Source organism: Eptatretus burgeri, chromosome 7 (genome assembly GCF_056783735.1).
Source record: "Eptatretus burgeri isolate ZD-2024b chromosome 7, Ebu_testis_v1, whole genome shotgun sequence".
NCBI lineage: Eukaryota > Metazoa > Chordata > Myxini > Myxiniformes > Myxinidae > Eptatretus > Eptatretus burgeri.
This window is the reverse complement of record NC_140967.1, coordinates 17,956,881-17,977,126: the sequence shown is the minus strand read 5'-3', so window position 1 is coordinate 17,977,126 and position 20,246 is coordinate 17,956,881. Positions and strand designations below refer to the sequence as shown.

Below are 20,246 nucleotides of genomic sequence, written 5' to 3'. Positions count from 1 at the left end.
AAATATTTCACCATTTTACATGATCACAACAAATCAAATTTGCTGCTCGCAGATGCCGCCCACGTCCTTGGTTCAAAAGATTACTCCAAAACAAAAAAAATAACTGGGTTGTGAAGTTATCATGATTCACCCTCACCTCCCTCTTTTGAACAGGTACAGGTGTTTAACATGGAGTGAAGGAAGAGCCGAGGTTACATCTCATCTGAAGGATGTCATTGTCATTGATGCATCAACTCTTCTTGCAAAGCACCCGACTAGTTTGTCGGGCTGGGAATCGAACCCACGCCGTCCAGCTCGAAGGTGAGTGTGCTGCCAGCCTCGATTTGGCATTTAAAAAAAACTTTTAAGGTACAGGAAGAAAGTGACTGACTGATCGAGCTTCGGTGCTGCCATCGAGTTTGTTCCAATCACAATCTCCTCTTGAGAACACGCGCTTCGAGGAAGTGGCATGGACGTCATGCGAATCCAACACTGAAAGCCTCTTGAATATTTCACCACAAAGCAAAAAGGTTCACTCAATGAATCACCGCATTGTCATTTCTTTTGAATGACATGTGACGTGGTTGAAATCTGTGGTTTACAGACTATGACACAAAAGTACAGAAATGACCATTCTAGTCATCATAGTTCCATCTTACAGAACTATTAATGGTATGTATTTATTTATGAGATGTAGCCCCACAAAGAAAATCAGCAACCTTTTCAAAAAACAGAAGTGCCCACCTGGTGATGTAGTTGTAGAGAAGACTTATAAAAGGTCTGGATGACGATGCACCGAAACGGCTTTGAACATTCCATTAAGTATGAAGCAGCATCGAAAAATGCTTCCTGACCTATTCATTGATAATAACCAAAATATCTTTACAGATTAAGCAAACAAAAAAAAACAAGCAGCAATGTTGTTCATCAACAGAGGTGATATTTACTTTTCAAGGAAGTGATAATTAGAGAAATGTCAGAGACAGAGACAGACAGATAGAGAGATAGACAGAGACACACAGAGAGAGATGCAGGGAGAGGGAGAGGGAGAGAGAGGCAGACAGACAGACAGACAGACTTGAAATCCCTCCAATGGTTTACAAGTTATCATGGAAACAAAAACCCGATAACAGTTGGACGGACAACCCGGAAACATAATGCCTCCAGCCTTCGGATGAGGAGGCATAAAAACATAAAAACGAGGCAACCGTGTAAGTATCAAACCAGAATCCCAGTACTGCAACACTTAAAATGTCTCATCCTTCATTGGTTGTCATGGTTCGTAAATACTCACAAATACATTTATTTCAAATGCAAAAACACCAAGAAAAAGAGCAATTAGAGATTACAGACCCTCACCAGGACTTGTTTTGTGTGGTGTTGGTGTACTGGTGTGTTACGTAATTAATAACAGATATAATTAGAACTAACACTTTATAACTGCTGGCAGTGATGACCGGATACCAAGACGTCCCGCTTTGATTGGACGCCTGACCCTGACGTTTATTTGTTATTATTCATTATTCAATTGAAATTAGAATGGGATTAAAATAAATTCAATTCAAATCAAATAGAAGACCAAATAGGTGGAGTCCCGCATTGGAGTAATCAGAAGGAACCCAAACAAGCAAAAAGCAAAGATGACGTCATCAGGAGGAACCTGGATAGGATTCACATTTCAGCTGCTACTCCTCTACCCTCAAACCCATCCAGGCACAACCAAGTAAGGCGCATTCAAAAAAAAAAAAAAAAAAAAAAAAAGAATAAAAAGAACCCAGATCAAAAAAATTAAATCATTCTGGCTGTCAGACCATGTGTCCGATCAAGTTGAAATTTAAAACTTATTCCCCATCACTATACTACCAGATCATAATCGTGAAGTTTCATGTAGTTTGATTGAGCGATTCAAGAGAGTTATTGAAAGATCTTCGCTCAATCCAATATGGCTGTCAGACCATGTCACATTAATTATTCATGAATGCCCTGGTATCCCCAAAGGTTGAAGAACATTTGTGTGAAGTTTCCCCTCGATTTGTCCAGCTGTTCTGGAGATTATTATAGTTTTCAGGTAAATCCAACATGGCTGCCAAGCCATGTGACCTATGACATCACATGTGTGAGCCTTTTGTTCCTCATGGATAGGCGGTTATACGTGTAAAGTTTCGCCTCAATCTGTTCAGCCACTTGAGATTTTTGAAGGTTAAAAAAAAAAAAACACGATATGGCTGCCGAATCACGTGACCGATGAAGTCATCAATTTTTTTTGCTGTGGACCATTTTATCCCACGATGACCCTCAAAAAGTTTCATACTGATCAGATGTCGCATTCTACATATACAATATGTCAGACAAAAAAAAATATACATATCACACTTATTCCCCATGAATTATACTTACCATGTGCCAAGTTTCAATTTTTTCCTTGGTGCGGTTTTAGAGATGCAGAGGTCCAAAGTTTTTCCATTTCTCCAACATGGCTGCCACACGAAATGACCTATGACGTCATAATTATCAATAAAACATTCCAGTTGAGTAGTCGCACCAATGGTGAAAATTTCGTCTCGATCCGACAAGCGGTTGCGGAGAAAAACACAAAAGTTCTGTCTGGACAGACAGACAGACAGACAAACAAACAAACGGACCCAAATACAATACCCTCTCCTTTGGTGAGGGTAATAATAAGCAAGCTCCTCAACCCCATTCATCCTTCCTTACATTAATTAATTCTCCTCTTCTCTTCCTCCACCTGGTCTCTCAATCCTTCCACTCTCACCGAAATACAAATCGGTACTCCTCGCCAACCAAAATCTTACATCTCCCTCACTGCCCCAGCATGGTACCAGGAATTGGCCGAACGACTATGGTTAACAAAGAATACAACCTGACAGCAGCTGTTCCAAGACCTGAGATTCTCCACAACAGCAGACGCAGCATCATCGCAAGCAGAGCAAAAAAAAAAAGTTACTTTTTTTTAATGATACTTTGGATGTTGGCAAGGTGAAGATGCAGGTAAACCGGGCACATCCACACGCTTTCCCAATACTGCGCTTGCATAGGCTTCAGAATATCATTCTCCAACAGTTTGACTGCAAACGTTTTTATTTCCTTGAAAAAACGATAAACTGCAAAAGATGAGTACATGTTGAAGTGTGCAAGCAGAGGGGCACCGAGCGTTCAAATTGTTCAAGCGCAGCGTTCGAGTCACCCCGTCATCGTGAACACATTGAACACAATACGGGATGTGGGGACGGCAGGAAAGGAATGTGTGATCGAAAAGTAGAACAAAGTAAATCTACAATAATATTGAACGAGTCACTTAAAAACGTGCAAAATAAGAAATGTTCTCAATGATAATGTAACATTAAGCTTAAAAACCCAGATAAAATGCATTTAAGGTTTCTCAAAATGATGTTGGATTAATCAGCTCGATAACAAAATGGAGATGATGTTACAATGTCCCCAAAAAATTTTTTTTTTCTTGGTTTGTTCAAAGCAATTGTAACAAATATTTCATTGAATATTGAAAAAAACCACAAAAAATAAAAAAAAAAACTTTGTACAAAATTAATATGAAACAGCATGAAACATGTTTCAAAAAACAAAAACAAAAAAATAAGGATCATTCAATGAAACTGGGAGTCAGCGAGATGTCTTGTGCGAGGAACGACCTTTAGTCTCCATTAAATAGCGCGAAAGGTCACGGCAAGCATCCTGAAGCTCCCACCAAGGCTCTCTCTCGAGGGTGCTGGTGAGGAGGGTGCGCAGGTTGTAAAGCGTACTTGACTGTCCACATCCAGTGTTCAACAAGTCGTGGAAGAATTGCTGCCATTGTTTCTTGTGCCACCTAGAAAGGCACAGGGAACAACAACATGCACATGGTGGTGCCATATTTCTAACCTCGCGATCACGAACATAGTAATGTTGACGATAATAGTTGGGAATTTCATCCTGGTTGGCATTAATAGATACGTTTCATTGTGGTAGGAAAGTTGGATGGGGGAGGGGGAAGGAGGCGGTAAACGGTGGCGGGGGGGGGGGTTGTACATCGTCGAGGCTCATATGAGAGTTAACACACAGAATGTAAAACATGAGGAGCAGGAGACAAAAGGGGCAGGAGAGGGAAGGAAAAAACAGTGTGGAACAGAGAGACATGAGGAGATCTGTGGAAAGGAGAGGGATGGGGTGGGGTACACAGGGTAAACAAGATGGACACGACAGGGGCTTTCAGGTCCTTGCACATCAGGGACTTTCAGGAAGGAAAGCATGGAATCTAAAGGAGGTGGGCTTGGGGTGGATTAGCGGGGGTAGAAAAGATTGAGGTTTTGGATGGGGGAAGATAAGAGATGGTGGTGAACAACTGTTTTGAAGACCTGAAGGGAAGAGCGGGATTGAAGAGAGTGTGGGAGTTTGTTTCAAAGGTGGGGAAAAGGTGAGCAGTGATTCTAGATTTTGGTAGTTTTACCAGAAGGGGGTTGCTGACGGAACTTGAGAATTCTGCGGAAATATGAGGGGACATTTCTCAGACAGAGCAGGGGGGGGGGGCGAGGCCGGAGAGGAGACGGTAGAAGACAGAACGACCACCGACCTGCTTGCAGTGAGAGAGTGAGAGACCCAAAGACTCAGCCTCATCGCGGGAGATACCAATTATCCTAACTGCCTTGGTTTCCACAATGTGAAGCCGAGAAAGGTGAGAGGCGGGAGCACCAGCCCAGAAGGGAGAGAGGTACTCCATCAGGCTGTGGACGAAAGCTTTGTTTGTGGTCAGAAACTCAGGGGTGCCAAGGACTTGCACGACGGAGGATGCCCAGTCGGCGACTGGCTTTCGAGGTCAGCTTGGAAATGTAGCTTTCCCAGGAAAGATCATGGCACATGGTGACACCCAGAAGCTTAAATGAAAGTTCTTAAAGAGGATTGTTGAGAAAGTAGATTGGGGGTGGGGGGGGGGTTCCAAGACGGTCTCCTTTCTGAGAGACAGTGAGTGTGACATTTGTCAGAGTTGAACGACATGTTCCACGTGTTGGGTCAGCTTGTGATTTTATCCAGATCTGCAGAGTGTAGAGGCTGCTGCTTGCCAACCTGAGGGATTACATGGTACGGCAGACGGTGGGGTCATCTGCAAAGAGATAGAGGATTTTCCAGATAGTTGAAGAGATCAGTGATAAAAACCAGAAAAATAACAGGGCCCAGAACGCTGCCTTGAGGAACTCCAGCCTGGACAGGAAGAGGGGATGAGAGAACTCCATTAAGGGCCACCCGTTGGCTGCGACAGGAGAGGAACTCTCTGAGCCATGAGGGGAGATGGCCTTGGATACCACAGGGAGAGAGTTTGGAGAGCAGGACAGGGTGCCAGACCGTATTGAAGGCACGCGATTTGTCTAGGAAGATGGCACCGAGGATCGCTATCCATTGTTGGGAAAGCAGAAGCAGCATTTCCAGGGTAGAATGACCTGGTCTGAATCCAAATTGATGATCGGAAATCAAGCCACTGGAGAAGCAGAAGGATTTAACGTCTGAAGCGATGATGGATTCCATCACCTTGCTGATGATTGGGGTAAGGCTGATTGGTCTGTCGTTCCAGGGATCTGTTTTTGCACGGCAGTGATGTTTGCTGATTTCCAAGCAGATGGCAGATGACCTAAAGCAAATGAGAGGGTGAATAGAACAGAGAGAGGGTGAACAAGAGCAGAGGAGGAGGTTTTTAGGACACGTGGGCTGATGCCGTCTGGACCGGTTGCAGAATCTGAGTCGAGGTTTGACAGCAATTTCTCCACTTTGTCAGAAGAAAAAGGACACAGAGTCCAGAAACAGCTGGGTGTGACTGGGTAAGATGGGTACAGAAAGCGATGGGTTTTGGACACAAGATTTAGAAGCAAACACGGAGTTTCGCCATTTAGCCTTTTGACGTGCGGTGTCAGCAGTGTGGCCACTTGAGGTAAGGGAGGGGATGGACGGGGAACATACACCAGAAGCAGACTTAACTGGATGCTACCAGGATTTGGAGGACAGCCCCCCCCTAACAAATGGATGCCAACGTTGTCAGACGGAATGAAAACCCGTCATTCTTGTTACAAAAACAGCTAAAATTGATGAAAAAGTGGCCGAAATTGAAACCAACACAGTAATTACGGTCGCAATAGCAGATATAACCGAAACCAACACGTTTATTCTACACACAAGAACGGTCGTGACGGACACACGAACGGTCAATCCTGAAATAGAACTTTGGGAAAGGGAAGCAACATCGGTTATTTCCGTCGCGAAATGGCGGAGACCGAAGCGAAAGCGATTCATTCCGGTTACCATAACGTGGAAAACATGGCGGCTTGAAAAGTTCTTGAAGTTATGGTAAGTTAACTTTAACGTAGTCTACCTTGAATATATCATGTCTGTTAATGAAAACCCGTTTGTGGTTCGGGATATAATACAAGCAGCGATAAATGCGCCCTCTTGACTGACATTTCATGTGTGGCTGACATTTCGTGAAATTCGTGCCCCCGTGCTGCAGCGATCAGTGACGATTGATCGTTTATATTTGCAAGAGGTAAAATTTGATAGTAATAATAAATTACAAATTCCAATAAAGTAACAAAGTTAATATGAAGTAAAAACTGTAAAAAGATCCCATACACGATCCTCTATGTTGAACTGGGCATACACAACTAGCGATCCTTTACTCGGGGGCTCGAAATACAGGCAAACCAAACATTATCATCACAACAAAATTCAGTTTAATAAATTGTTAAAACTACATCAGGTACTACCCACGATATATTATCTATATTACATTTATGTTCGAGGCACAAGCACTAAAAATTTACATACCGTAACAGGTCGTTCTACTGCATCCACCATCTTGTTCGCACTACAGTAACCGGAATGAACCGCTTTTGTTTCGCTCTCGGACGTTTCGTGATGGAAATAACCAATCTTGCTTCCGTTCCCCATCAATCTATTTCGGTATTGACCGTTCGTGTGTCCGTCACGACCGTTCTTGCGTGTAGAATAAACGTGTTGGTTTCGGTTATATCTGCTATTGCGACCATAATTACTGTGTTGGTTTCACGTTCGGCCGCTTTTTCATCAATTTTAGCTGTTTTTGTAACAAGAATGACGGGTTTTCATTCCGTCTGACAACGTTGGCGTCCGTTTGTTAGGGGGGCCTGGAGGAGGGAGAGAGGTTTGAAAGTTCAGACTTGAGATTAGAAAGATGTTGATTCCTGGTTCTCCTGAGGGTAGGCACGCTTGTTCCAAGCTTTGTGGAAGGAACTGAGATTGCCTCATGGAAGACTAATCCAACTGAAGGCAAAGGCAAGTTGTTTCAGGACAACTTCCTCACCACAAGCTTCAGTGTACCATGGGCTGGAGGAAGGGGAGGACAACCGAAGACGAGAGGAGATAAATCTATGAACGAGGGAGAGCAAGTTTCTTTGAAAGAATTCCCAGGACGAGTTGATGTCGGAGGAAGGAGAGATGGGAGACCAGTCTAGAAGTTTGATGGCTGCTTGAAGACCCTGCCAGTCGGCTTGAGTGAAATGCCAAACTCGACGGCGCTGAGTTGGTTCTCTGATAACAGCCAGAGAGATGTTTACTTTGACAAGCATGTGGTCAGATATACTGATTGGAGCAAGGGAAGAGCAGCAGATATTTTCAGGGAAATTGGTCAAAAATCAGATCCAGAAGAGATCGAGTACAGTTGTTTGAGATCCGGGTCGGGAAATTGAGAGATTGAAGGGATTGAAGAATATCAAAAAAAGTTTGGCCAAGAATAAGAAAAAAAAAAGGACCAATGAGACGATGAAACACGAAGCAATCGCACACAAAACATGCATGCATGAGTTTACCGAATTGTAAGCAGTTTGGGATTGGTAGAAAACAAATCTCGCTCAGAAAAAAATTCCAACGGAATGCTACACTGAAAAAAATTTGGGTCTGCCAGGATAGCCGAGAGGTACGCACACTCGCCTCGAAGCTGTCTCGCCTGGGTTTGAATCCCGACTCAGCTATAAACTGGTGTTTCACAGGCAGGGTGATTCATCAATGTGTGTGCCGTCCCCCGCACAGATGTTAAACTGCCATCCCGTTTGCCAGCATTAATTTGTGGACATTAAAGATCCCAATGTGTCATTCACAGAGTCGGCGAGCTATCGCCGGCACCCTGAACAACTTCCAAAATTCTCTTTTAACCCAGAGAGGATGTTGCATCAGTGGCACAGCTACGCCCTCAGCCAATGATGCCACCCCGCAGCCTTGTGCTGCATACGAACGAAGAAGACGAAAGTAAGAAATTGTGCATAAATAGGAAACAATATGAAATTACCTTGTGAAAAACGATTCAGGAAAGAAAGGTTTAAAAAAAAAAAAACAACAAAGAAGCCAAACTACTTTGAACGTTCCCAGGTTTATTTTGTGTCACCTGAAATATACCTTTTGAAAGCACAACAAATTCTCCAAGTGTCACCATCGCATTTCACCTCCATGTACTCCCCAAACAGCAGACAATGCACTGTGCTGGCAACAGCGAAGAGATCAGGCTGCGAAAAGAGGATCACAGCAGAAATCGCAGCTCAAACACCACAAATGTAGCATCAAATTTGGGGACACACAGAGCAAGGGTGCAAATGGCAAGCAAAGGTCACACGTCACGATGAACACAACGTTCTCGAAGCAGATGCGTGCAGTCAGTGGCGAGCAATGTACGGAGTGCAACTTGAATGGAGTTTTAACATTTCTACAACAGTTTAAGCCTCATGGTGGAGCTCGCAAACGCATCAAAAGCAAAACAAGGAGCCTGCACTGTACTTTACATGAACTCGGACATCAGTGGGCAATGGCCAGTTTAAATGGGATTTGAACCTGGAATCTCAATGTTCCACGTCCCCTCCTTAATCTTACCGACCCGACCCCCCCTCATAACTCCATGTCTGAAACCTGCTCTATCAGTTACCTTACCTAACCCAACCCTCATACTTGCACATTATTTTGTTATCTCCCCCTTCTATTTACTTATTAGTTGCCCTGCTTGTTGAGTACAAAAGTGCCCCCCTCACCACCATCCTCCACCCACCCACCTGTCCCCACCATACGTCCAATGTCTTTTCCTGCTTTTCCACGAGGCTCAATTTTTAAGCGGTGTAGCCACTTCGATATTTGGTACGTCCTTCCTTCCTTCCATCCATCAGTCAAAATGAAGAACAACAACCTTTGTCACCCTCAGTGTGGGGATAAACCAGTCGCAAGTTGGTGTTTGCAGTTTTGCCACGTGTGCCAAAGTACCCATGTACACAAACAGACCTTTATTTATTATTTACGAAATCTAAAGATTTCATAAGTATATTGATCACTCCGTCCTCTGTTTGCGCGTTTGTTCGTTTGTAGGCACGATAACTCGAGAACGGAAGAAACTACCAATGTCAAATTACACCACGTGATTCAGGAGGGTGATGGCTCGCGCTGATTAGATTTTGGTCAAAATCGGTCAAAGGTCAAGGTCACAGTGAGGTCAAACATCCAAAACATTCGATTTTTGATGGTTTTGTACAGAATCATCGTAGAAACTTCTGGTTTGCATCGCTACTTTCTCGAGAGACAGCTTTTGACGTTGGTCAAAGTTGAATAGGTCAGAGGTCAAGTTGACAATTTCGTAAGTAGCAGTCTATGACTGCTTGTTTATTTATTTTTAGCTGCACCGCTTCTCTCGGGCATTGTGATTATTTTCATTTTTTTTAAATAGGAAAAAAAACAAAATACAGAATTTTGTCTTTGACAAACCCACCTGGATGGTCCATGGCTGATTTTGAAGCATCTCTGGACAACAGAAAGAATGAGTCTTCGACGAGCCACGGAATCTCGTTCCTCGCTGAAAGAGCTGCAAGTCAATGCTTTGTCCAAAATCAAGCAGAACAAGGCCAGAGGACACCAAATTTTCCAATTTTCCTGCATTCTTGGAGAACCTGGTGTGACAAGTGCCAAGTAGAGTCTCAAAGAAATGCATCATTTTGTTGTCTAACAACGAAGCAGAACATGAAGCAAACAAACGAGAGACAGTTAGACCAATGGAACCAAGCACACCCCGAACCAACAATTCAACAGTTCAGCTGAAAGGTCCTGGGTAAATAAATAAATAACATCGAATTTGCTCCAGCCACTGGGTTAAAGCTGTGGTTTTCATGTTGCAGGTTTTAGCCGAAGACATGTTCCATGCTGATTTGAACACGTCTTGTATTAGGTTAAAACGAGAACGGCACTCTTCGACGTCATGACCGATATGCCTCTGCCTACATTATTACATCATTATCCCTATTTGTATCAACATTGACTCGGACCCCCTTCAGCCGTTCTTTATCGCAGTAAAGAAAACCAGAAAACCCTGACCTTTGATGCCAAAATCTAATAAGTTCATCTTTGCATCATAATATATACTTGTACCAAATTTGGTCAAAATACCATTTGCATAGTAACAGAATTTTTACCTAACGGGACCTCTGTCCTCTTGACCCCATAATCTAATCAGTTCATCTTTGCATCAAGCCTGGTGTTGGCGTAGTGGCTTGGGCGGCGGCTTGACATCCTAGGATCCTGAGTTCAAGCCCCTTTGGGCCACTGAATTAATACACCAGGGGGTTGACTCAGCCTGCCATCCTTCCGAGGTCGGCAAAATGAGCACCAGTGTACTGGTAAGGGGACACTGCATCAGCGGCAAAAAGCCGCGTCCCAAACAATGATGCAACCGGCAGCCACAGGCTACACTCGATAGCCAATCTTTGCATCGTTATACATGCTTGTACCAAGAGTGACTGAGATCCCTTCAGCCGTTCTTAAATTATCGTGGTAACAACCCATCACGGATGGACGGACAGCCAGACAGACAACACGAAAACGTAATGCTTCCAGCGACTTCGTCAGCATTAAAAAAAAAAAAAGTAAAGAATTTCAAGACAGCATATAATATCGTAAAGCATGTGTATACAATCTTCATTTTTGTATATTAAAGATGCAACTTTATGCGGACATTTGGGAATTTTTCAGCAATACCTCATGATTTACTCACACACGTGATGTTCCCCAGGAAGCCGATTGTCTGATGTTACATTCTATGTAAGAAAGCTGAATTGCGAGAAGATTTTTCCTCGGCACACAAAAATTTATATCCGCCAACAAAGCCTTACTCTGCGGCTTGATGGAGTTACTGCTCTCCCCTTTGGGATGGCACCCCTGCCTCAAAACCTTGCTCAGCTTGATGCCATGGAAACTAAAGCCTTAAACCCCCCCCCCAAAAAAAAACCGCTGATTTATTCTATGATGAAGCTGATTCTCTGGGACGATCACTTTCATATCGCAGACAGGTTTGGTGGTCTCTGTCTTCCAGAGCTTCCTTTGTGATATTGCACACTCTGCCTTTTCCGTGCTTTGTAATCCCCAGGTTTCTGCAGGGCATGCATGGTCCACCATGAACCCCCTCCTGGTGAAACTCCCGAAATCCCGAACCACAGCTCACCTCCACACATTTGTTCCTCTTTTTTCCCTGCCTGTGGAATCAACTTCCAAATTGTTTTCAATCTCATTATTCCCTCCAGGGCTTCAAGACAGCTGTTCACCACAATCTCAGATCAACCTCGATCTGAAATGAAGATATTTTCTCCACCTATTATCACCTCCCTTCCCCCGCCTTCCCTCCCCCCCACCCACCCAGGCGACCTATTTGTGGGTTTCCAATTTTTCATTCCACTTCTGCGATTGAGGTTCTGTGGCTGTGTCCATCTTGTTCACCTCATGTCCTCCCCAAGTTCTCATTTCTTCCACACATCCCTCATTTCTCCAAACCTCCCTCTATTTTTACCTCCACCATGCTGTTGGCATGTCCCCCCCCCCACCTTTCTACTTTTCTTTTCCTCCTGTTATATCCTGGTCTGTTTTGTGTTCTCGCCCTTCCAGGAACCTCAACTCTGCATTCAAAATAAAAAAAATGTTGCAGCAAATAGAGCTGTGCCTTTTTATTTTTTTTTTTACAAAACTTTCAAAAAAGTAAGATACCACCAGTCTACATCTACAACTTCTTGCTGCAGTGTACACAGACCTTTACTTGGAAAATATTTCTCATAAAACGTAATTGCCGTAAACTGGGAAATACACCGATGAAAAATCAGGGTGACTATTATGGCCGTAACCTCTTTTTATTTCCGACAATGTCACCCGTCTATGTACTTGGAGATTTACAAGCACAAAAAGTATTCCAATCACAACCAAAACAAGCAAAAAGCAAAAACAAAAATACCTCTCCGCCAGGAGAAAGTTGTCCGGTTTGATATCCGCGTGGATTATTCCCTTGTCGTGGAGTCGCTCAACGGCGTACATCACCAACACGGCAAAGTACATCGACAACAACTGTTTCTTCGTAATATCTTGATTCTTCAGCCAATTGGAAACATCCTGTCCGTGAGAGACACTGATAAAAATTGACTGTTCTAAGAAAACTAGTCCCACATAAAATGAAACATTACCACCTCAATGACCACCACCACCGCCAAGCAAGGTAATGCAATGCAAGCACTCCCACCAGATGGAAACTCCCCGTTTACTCATGTCCATTCCATCCATGTTGATACTAAAGGTATTGAACGGGGGAATTCAAACGCTACCACCTTTGCAGATATAAATACAAGAACCTGAAGTTTCCAACATCAAGGAACTTGCTCTTTCAGGAGCATGGAGGCTTCGAGGGTGGAAGGTTACGAGGGATGAATATTCACCAAACCATTAATACAGAGAAAGAGCAAATTAAAGAAACCAAGATGCATCATCCTTTAAAGGGGAACGCAAATGCTCAGACCACCTTGATACCCAACAAAATAGATGCGATGAGTCTTTTTCCGAATTCCCAATTTTAAAGTCTGTAGATTTGCGATGAAATGCCTAAACCTTCTTCTTCGGAATAGCCATGACGTCGGACCAGGAACTTGACAGTCAAATCCGTACTGTCTCTGGGTTACATCGTGGCACGATTTTAATCAAATGGTGAATAATCTTCGATTTTCCACAAATATGCCAAGTCGATGCGTCCTTGGTGCTGGTGTAGTAATTAATACAAACCGAGATGGTTTCGTGCCACACCGAAATGCGGCCGAAAGACCTGAAGTTTGCCAGAAATTTGACGAGGCTTGTCCGAAATACCCAAGCGTGGATTGGGCCAACAAAATGTTTGCTTTTGTGCTCGGAACAATTTCACAGAGCATAGTTATGAAACAACGGAGATGGCTGGATCTTGTGGTTGTCAATCACGATTGAGAGAGAATGCCATTCCCACGATTAAGCGGAAGAAACTGCCATCACTCAAAACTAACACCATCTCTACTCAGCTATAGTACATGGACACGGACGATTTGAGTGATGAATCAAACACCTGTTACCACTGCCTGGCAGTGACCACAAGAACACCTGAAAATAATTATCTATTATCAACACAAATTTCTACAAATCAAATGCAAATGAACCACCATCTATTTATAGTGGAGAGAAAATACATGTGCATCATCAGACTCCTCCGAGAGGATTTGACCAAGGAAACTAAAACTTTCAGGGTCCCCCCCCCCAACATCCCACCCCCCAACACCCACCACCATCCCACACCCCCTCCCCCAAGCTCCACCATCCTCCCACACCCAGACCCCCTCCACGATCCCTCATCAACCATCACCGCACAGTCCTCCATGAACAATCAGCACAACAATACCCACCACCACCACCACCACCCTGCACCCCTTCTCCAACAGAGCACCACCACCCCCTCCCCCTCCACTGGGGTGGGACATCAACACCTCACGGAGACATGACGGTGGGACAAGGCACGGACACAAATGGCATCTGGGGAAAGAGTGAAATGGGACGATCCCATAACATACAAGACACCTGGTCAGCCTGTTACAGCGAGACAAAACATGCGTCGCCCATTTTGTCCGTGGTGTCCGAGTGTGCTGAGTGGTGATAGGTATTTCTGGTCAAGTAATATATCAACCAATTTATCAATTAATACAAAATCCCTCCCCAAAAAAGCAGTCAATTGAACGAAAAGCAAAACCTACCGAGCTGTCTTCAACATGCAACCGGCGTTTTCATGTTCTTTTATTTTTTTTTTTTTCACTTCTCCATCTTCACTTCCACCTTCTTCCTCTGAATCGCTCGCATAAGGCTCAAAACGATGTGGCGCCACATTCCCTCAAAAGCGTTTTTATCACTAATTTTGTCTCCAAATGTTCTTTCAAACTCCCACTGATCCGTTTCAACACACCGAGAACCTTCAGAGTTACAAATGACGGTGGAAGCAGTATTGTAATCCGAGCTCGACATACACAGTTTCTCAATGCAAGCCACCAATGGGATCAAGGTGAGTTCATAGTGTGACGTCACAGGCAAAATCGAAAACCGACCCACCAGGGTTTTTTTTCCAACACATCGCGATTGGCAAAAAAAAAATACTGCAAAACTTTTTTCCCTTTAAATTAGATTGTGATTAATGACTCGCAATGGCTTTTATGAAAAATTTTTTTTTTGCAGTTGGGTCCCTTTTCAATACGACAATAAACGCCCCCAACAAACCGGAAGTTGTCTTATACATCACCCTTATGCACTGCAATAAGACGTTGAGTCTCAGTTGAGGAGGCGGCGGCTTTATTGATCACCATCGAATGCAGCGTCAATCGGCATCGTACCGAGCCATATCGGTGGCTTTCTTCTTCTTCAACCCGATGCTGCGCCCTCTCACACGCCACATAGCAACATTTCGCATGGTTCTTGGAAGTATTATGAAGGCGATTTGTGTTCTTCAGTGTTCAAGTATACGATTCAGTTTGAATAAAGTTTTACAGAGGTTTAAAGGTGTATAAATAAATAAATTCCCAGTTTTACCGCCATTTAACCCAGCGTCTGTTCCATCACCCCAACACATAACATCAGTTATTCGTGCCTGTTGCACATGTCCTTTATAACATCCTTAAAAACAGTAAGTTTCCTGTTTGGAATGATTTTCAATTTTGTTTGACTGCCAGACAGGCAGACAGACTAAAAATATTATCTCACTCCTCTCTGGGGCATGTGCAGTCTGGACACAAATTCAGAGCCAAAGTACTGATAAACTGCAAACTTGAATTCCTATTCATGTTCAGATTCGTGTTCAAAATACAACGTTCAAGTTAAATAAGTTTATTCCTCGATCATAAACTGATAAGACAGACAGACAGACCAATTATAAACCAAAATAAAAAGCTGCGAAGGCAAAGAAAATGGTCCACAGATCATGCCAAGCATACCAGCAGAGAGCCATATCTGTACACGTCACCGACGAGCACACTGCCCTTGCTGAACACGTGCGCACTGTGCACCGACATGAACATAGGCAGGTCAGTCGGAGCCAGGCGTTGCATCAGCTTTTGGTAGATGTAGAACTCCCAAGCACAGCTGCGCTGTTGCACCTGTAACGAGGACAAACTTTCAAACAAAATGAGAAACCAAAACATTTCAAAAAGCAAAACACACACCTGCAACGTACTTACAGCATTCAAGTCTTCATCACTAGTATTTGCTATCAAAAATCTACTCTTTCACACTTGCTAAATGACATGATTGCAGTAAACCCTCAACTATCATGGGGGTTTGGTTCCTGGAAAATGCCATGAGAGTGTAAACCAAGGGCCAATGGGAAAGGAGAGTTCGGTTCCTGGGCTTCGAGGAAATATCGAGGAAGGTGGAACGGTAGCTAAAAAATAAACACAATACAATTCAAATAAACATGTAAAATATAAACTAGAGGGGGAGCACTCGGGAGAGTGGAAAACCTCCGCCGCCAATACTGCTGGGTCACTCAAGTAAACCTTATATCTTATTCATTAAATGTCAACAGTGCTGACAGTTATAGTTCTTTTCTCCAACATTTTTTTTTGAGGGGGGGGATTGGAAATCACTTAAAACATGTAGAAATGCAAAAAAAAAAAATTTTCTCTAAATTTTTTTTTTGGGGGGGGGGGTTTGGAAATCACTTAAAACATTTAGAAATGCAAAAAAATATATTTCTTTTTTGGGGGGGTAACAATTTTTTTGGGGGGGGGGGTTGGAAATCGCTTAAAACGGAGAAATGCAAAAAATATATATTTTTGGGGGGGGTAACAATTTTTTTTTTGGGGGGGGGGGTTGGAAATCACTTAAAACATGTAGAAGTGCCAAAAAAATTTCTCAAACAAGTTTTTTGGGGGGGGGTAACAATTTTTTTTTTTGGGGGGGTTGGAAATCACTTAAAACATGTAGTAATGCAAAAAAAATCCTTTTTTGGGGGGGGGGTAACAATTTTGGGGGGCCGTTGGAAATCACTTAAAACATGCAGAAATCCAAAAAAAAATTCTCGAACAATTTCTTTTGCGGGGGTAACAATTTTTTTTGGGGGGGGGGGTTGGAAATCACTTAAAACATGTAGAAACGCCAAAAAAATTCTCGAACAAGTTTTTTTTGGGGGGGGGTAACAATTTTTGGGGGGTTGGAAATCACTTAAAACATGTAGAAATGCAAAAAAAAAAATCTTTTTTTGGGGGGTAACAATTTTTTTTGGGGGGGGGTTGGAAATCACTTAAAACATGCAGAAATGCAAAAAAAAAAATTCTCGAACAAATTTTTTTGGGGGGTAATTTTTGGGGGGGGTTGGAAATCACTTAAAACATGCAGAAATGCAAAAAAAAAATTCTTTTTTGGGGGGGTAACAATTTGGGGGGGGCTTGGAAATCACTTAAAACATGCAGAAATGCAAAAAAAAAGTTTCTGGGGGCGGGGGGGGAAACCAAGTCCAAAATGTAATGGCATGATCCTTGGACCATACCTAACCCCCCCACCAAGTTTCGTCGAAATCTGTCGAGGAGTTTTTCCGTAATACTGTTCACAAACAAACAAACAAACAAACAGAAAGGGGTGAAAACAGTAACCTCCATCCATCTTTGAAGATGGCGGAGGTTAATAAAGCATGTAAACATTGAAATAAACATGTCGATACAATAAATACTGTGTAATACGAGAAGGGCACTCGGGAGAGCGCATACCTACGCCCTGCAATGCCTGATCCACGAGAACATATCGGGCCCAATACATTTTTGAGATATCGTGCTATGTATCGTTATTGAGCCCAATCTCTCAAATGGTGAAGAATCACTTTAAAAATTCTAGTAGTCGGATCCAGATCCGGATCTTCACCAAAATCTAATCAGTTCGTCCTCGTCACACACACCCAACTTGTCAACAAAATTTCATCCGGATTCGTCCACAACTTTTTGAGATACCCTGTACACAGAGACAGACAGACAAACAGACAGAAAGGGGTGAAAACATAACCTCCTTCACCTTTGGTGACGGAGGTAATAAACAAATACGCAAGAGTTTTACCTTTTAAATTTATTACAAAACAGCGAAGTGGGTGAGAGCAAACATATTACTGACTCGTTTGTACTGTCCTCTGCCGTAAATAGAAAACACAAGACTTCACTCAGGATGATGCTGTCAGGGGTGGGGGTGGGGGGGGAGGGGTGTTGGTTAGAAAGATGTGGATGTAGAACTTGCGATGGCTATTCGATCATCAAAAGCACAATGAAGTCGCCTGCATTGCATTGCCACATATAAGAAGGGTAAAACAATCCTTTGCCACCTTGACCTGGAGCAGATCTTTCCTGCTTGGAGAGGAAGGTATCAAATTAATGGAATCCTCTTCCAAAATAATCCCATCTCTTCGGCGTCTACCATGGCTGAACTGAAGCTTTTGGCCCCGTGAGTCTCGTGGAAACGTTGCTAAATCCACAGTGGTTTCTCCCGTATTAACAGTCCATGCAAATGGGTAAATCCACAATGGTACCTCCCGTATTACCACGTTTGACTCGCATTCACCGCACAGTCGATGCATTGATCCCATAATGGTGGCCCACAGGTGCCGCACTTTGACCTCTTGCCCATCCATCAAACAACTCAATCTTTTGCACAATGTCATAACCTTTCTCTGCCTTTTGGCACAACTAATTTTGTTTTTGGCTTTCAATAACATCTTGGATAATGCTATGTTGTCTGTACCCATTTGTGGTGAGGATGCTGAGGTCACGGAGAGATTCAGTTACCTTAGCAGTGATATTCATGTCTCCGCATGTTGTGAGCAAGAGGTAAATAGACGTCTGGGTCGGGCCTGGGGAGTCATGGATTCACTGGGCCATGGGGTGTGGCACTCTTGGTACTTATGCATGAGGATGAAAGTCCGAATCTTTAAGTCCTTGGTCCTTACAGTCTTGCTCTACGGATGTGAGACTTGGACTCTGAGATGGAGACTTAATTCCTTCGGTACCAGGTCTCTTCAGAGAATCCTTGGCTATCGCTGGTCAGACTGTGTGTCGAAAGAGCTGTTGCTGAGACTCAGATGTGATTTGGTACCTGCACAGTCCGTGAGCATCAGGGGCAGCTATATGAACATGTGGCTCGTTTTCCTGATGCAGATCCTGCTCACCAGATTCTCTCAGCGAGGGAGCCTCATGAGTGGAGGAGGCCAACCATGTGCCTCATGGTTGCAGCAGGTTGATCATTTATGATCGATTTATTAACCGCGCCTAATTTTATGAGCCAGACCTGTTTGTGTGCAAGATGTATAGATAATGTTACGATTGTGGAAAACCTACCCCGGGGGTAGAGCATACATGGACACGAAGATGACCCAATGATGAGGTATTATATTCGTCTTTGTGTCGATTGTCCTTGGTCCCTTGTCAAAGGGCTGTTTGGGGGTGGGTGGTGGCATGCGTTGGCTCGGCTGCATTTTTCCAGTGTAATGTCTCCCCCTCCCACTCTGTTACTTTCAATCTTTCTTCCTTCACATCATCGTTCGGTTTAACGCCTCTGTTACTTTCATTCTTTCCTCCTTTTCCCCATCGGTCTGTTCCCCGCCCCTCCTCTGCTAATTTCAACAGTCCCTACTTCACCCCATCAGTCTTGCCTTCAGCCCTGCAGCCTTTCGGTCGTCCCTCGGTCCGGTGGATTTTCTCTCTGTGTTCCCTCCATTCGCGTATTATTTAAATGGGCACGTTCGACCTGTCTGTGGTCGTTAAGCCATTGGTTGCCCTCACATGCATGTTCATGATGCTTGATGCTCGTCATGGCCTGTGAGGTGTTGTAGTTGTAGGCACGTTACGCGATCGTTGACACACGTCGACACACGCTACTTGTAAGTTACTCATAAGTCGAAACACGTCGAGGAAATGTTTAGGGTTAGTGTTCCAGACTCCCGTTTTTTTTTTTGTTTTGTTTTTTTTTCCCTTCGGTTTGACTGTGATGTTGACACTTGGATTTCTAGTGCGGTTACGATTTAAATCGTTGAGCGGCAGCCTATTAATTATATTATATTATAACCGCACGATAAATCGAAGTGTCAACATCACCGTCAAACCGAAGGAAAAAAAAAAAATCGAGAGTCTGGAACACTGGCGCTAACCATTACCTCGACGCGTTTCGACTTATGAGTAACTTACAAGTAGCGTGTGTCAACGATCGCGTAACGTGCCTACAACACGTTACTCACAAGTTAGAAATAGGTTTCGGGTACGCTAAACATTACCTCGACGTGTTTAGACTTATGAGTAACTTACAAGTAACGTGTGTCAACAATCACGTAACGTGCCTACAACTTATGGCCAGCGTATGCGGAACGTGTGAGTCATACGCTGGCATACGTCGAAAAATTTCAAGCATGTTAAAATTTGTCGACGAGCTCAGCGTACTACGACGTATGCCAGCATACTCTTAACGTATACAAAACTTACCCATAACGTATTCGACGTGTGCCAGCGTTTCAGACAAATTTTTCATACGTCGGCATACGCTGGCGAAATCGTCAAGGTATGACAGGGCCTTAAGCTCACGTATCTGGAACGCCAGAGAGCACTCACCTACCTGGTCTGGGTACCTCAGGGACGCAGCTGTGCGTGCCCATCGTGTCACATAGCCACTGCCCATCTTCCCCATCCATTTCCCTCCGCATTCTCTTGTATATTTGTGAGGTGAGGGAGAAAAGAAAAGGCTGCTTTTCTTTTCTCCATTTACGTTCTTTTTTTTTATTTTATTTTCAAGTTCTTGTTTTATTCTTCTCCCCTGAGTGAATGATGGCCAAGTCTTTTGTGCAAGATTGAATAAGAAGAATACGTGTTCTGGTTAAATCTGTTCTAATATGTGCCTCTGCTTTCTTGCTTATAAATACTTGCTTTTAAATGATTGCT

General features: G+C 43.5%; 1 protein-coding gene across 10 annotated transcripts in view; it reads right to left on the bottom strand.

Annotated features, from left to right (window-relative positions):
* Positions 1-3,060: 3,060 nt before the first annotated feature.
* Positions 3,061-20,246, bottom strand: part of LOC147022758 (uncharacterized) — a 102,379-nt gene continuing 85,193 nt past the window's right edge. For all 10 annotated transcript variants that reach the window (XM_085887540.1, XM_085887542.1, XM_085887541.1 and 7 more), the window contains 5 exons: positions 15,279-15,440; positions 12,251-12,405; positions 9,752-9,929; positions 8,404-8,510; positions 3,061-3,823 (listed from right to left, as the gene is read on the bottom strand). In XM_085887540.1, coding sequence (XP_085743666.1) covers positions 3,619-3,823; positions 8,404-8,510; positions 9,752-9,929; positions 12,251-12,405; positions 15,279-15,440 — 807 coding nt within the window. In that variant the 3' untranslated portion in view covers positions 3,061-3,618. The remainder of the gene's footprint in view (positions 3,824-8,403; positions 8,511-9,751; positions 9,930-12,250; positions 12,406-15,278; positions 15,441-20,246) is intronic.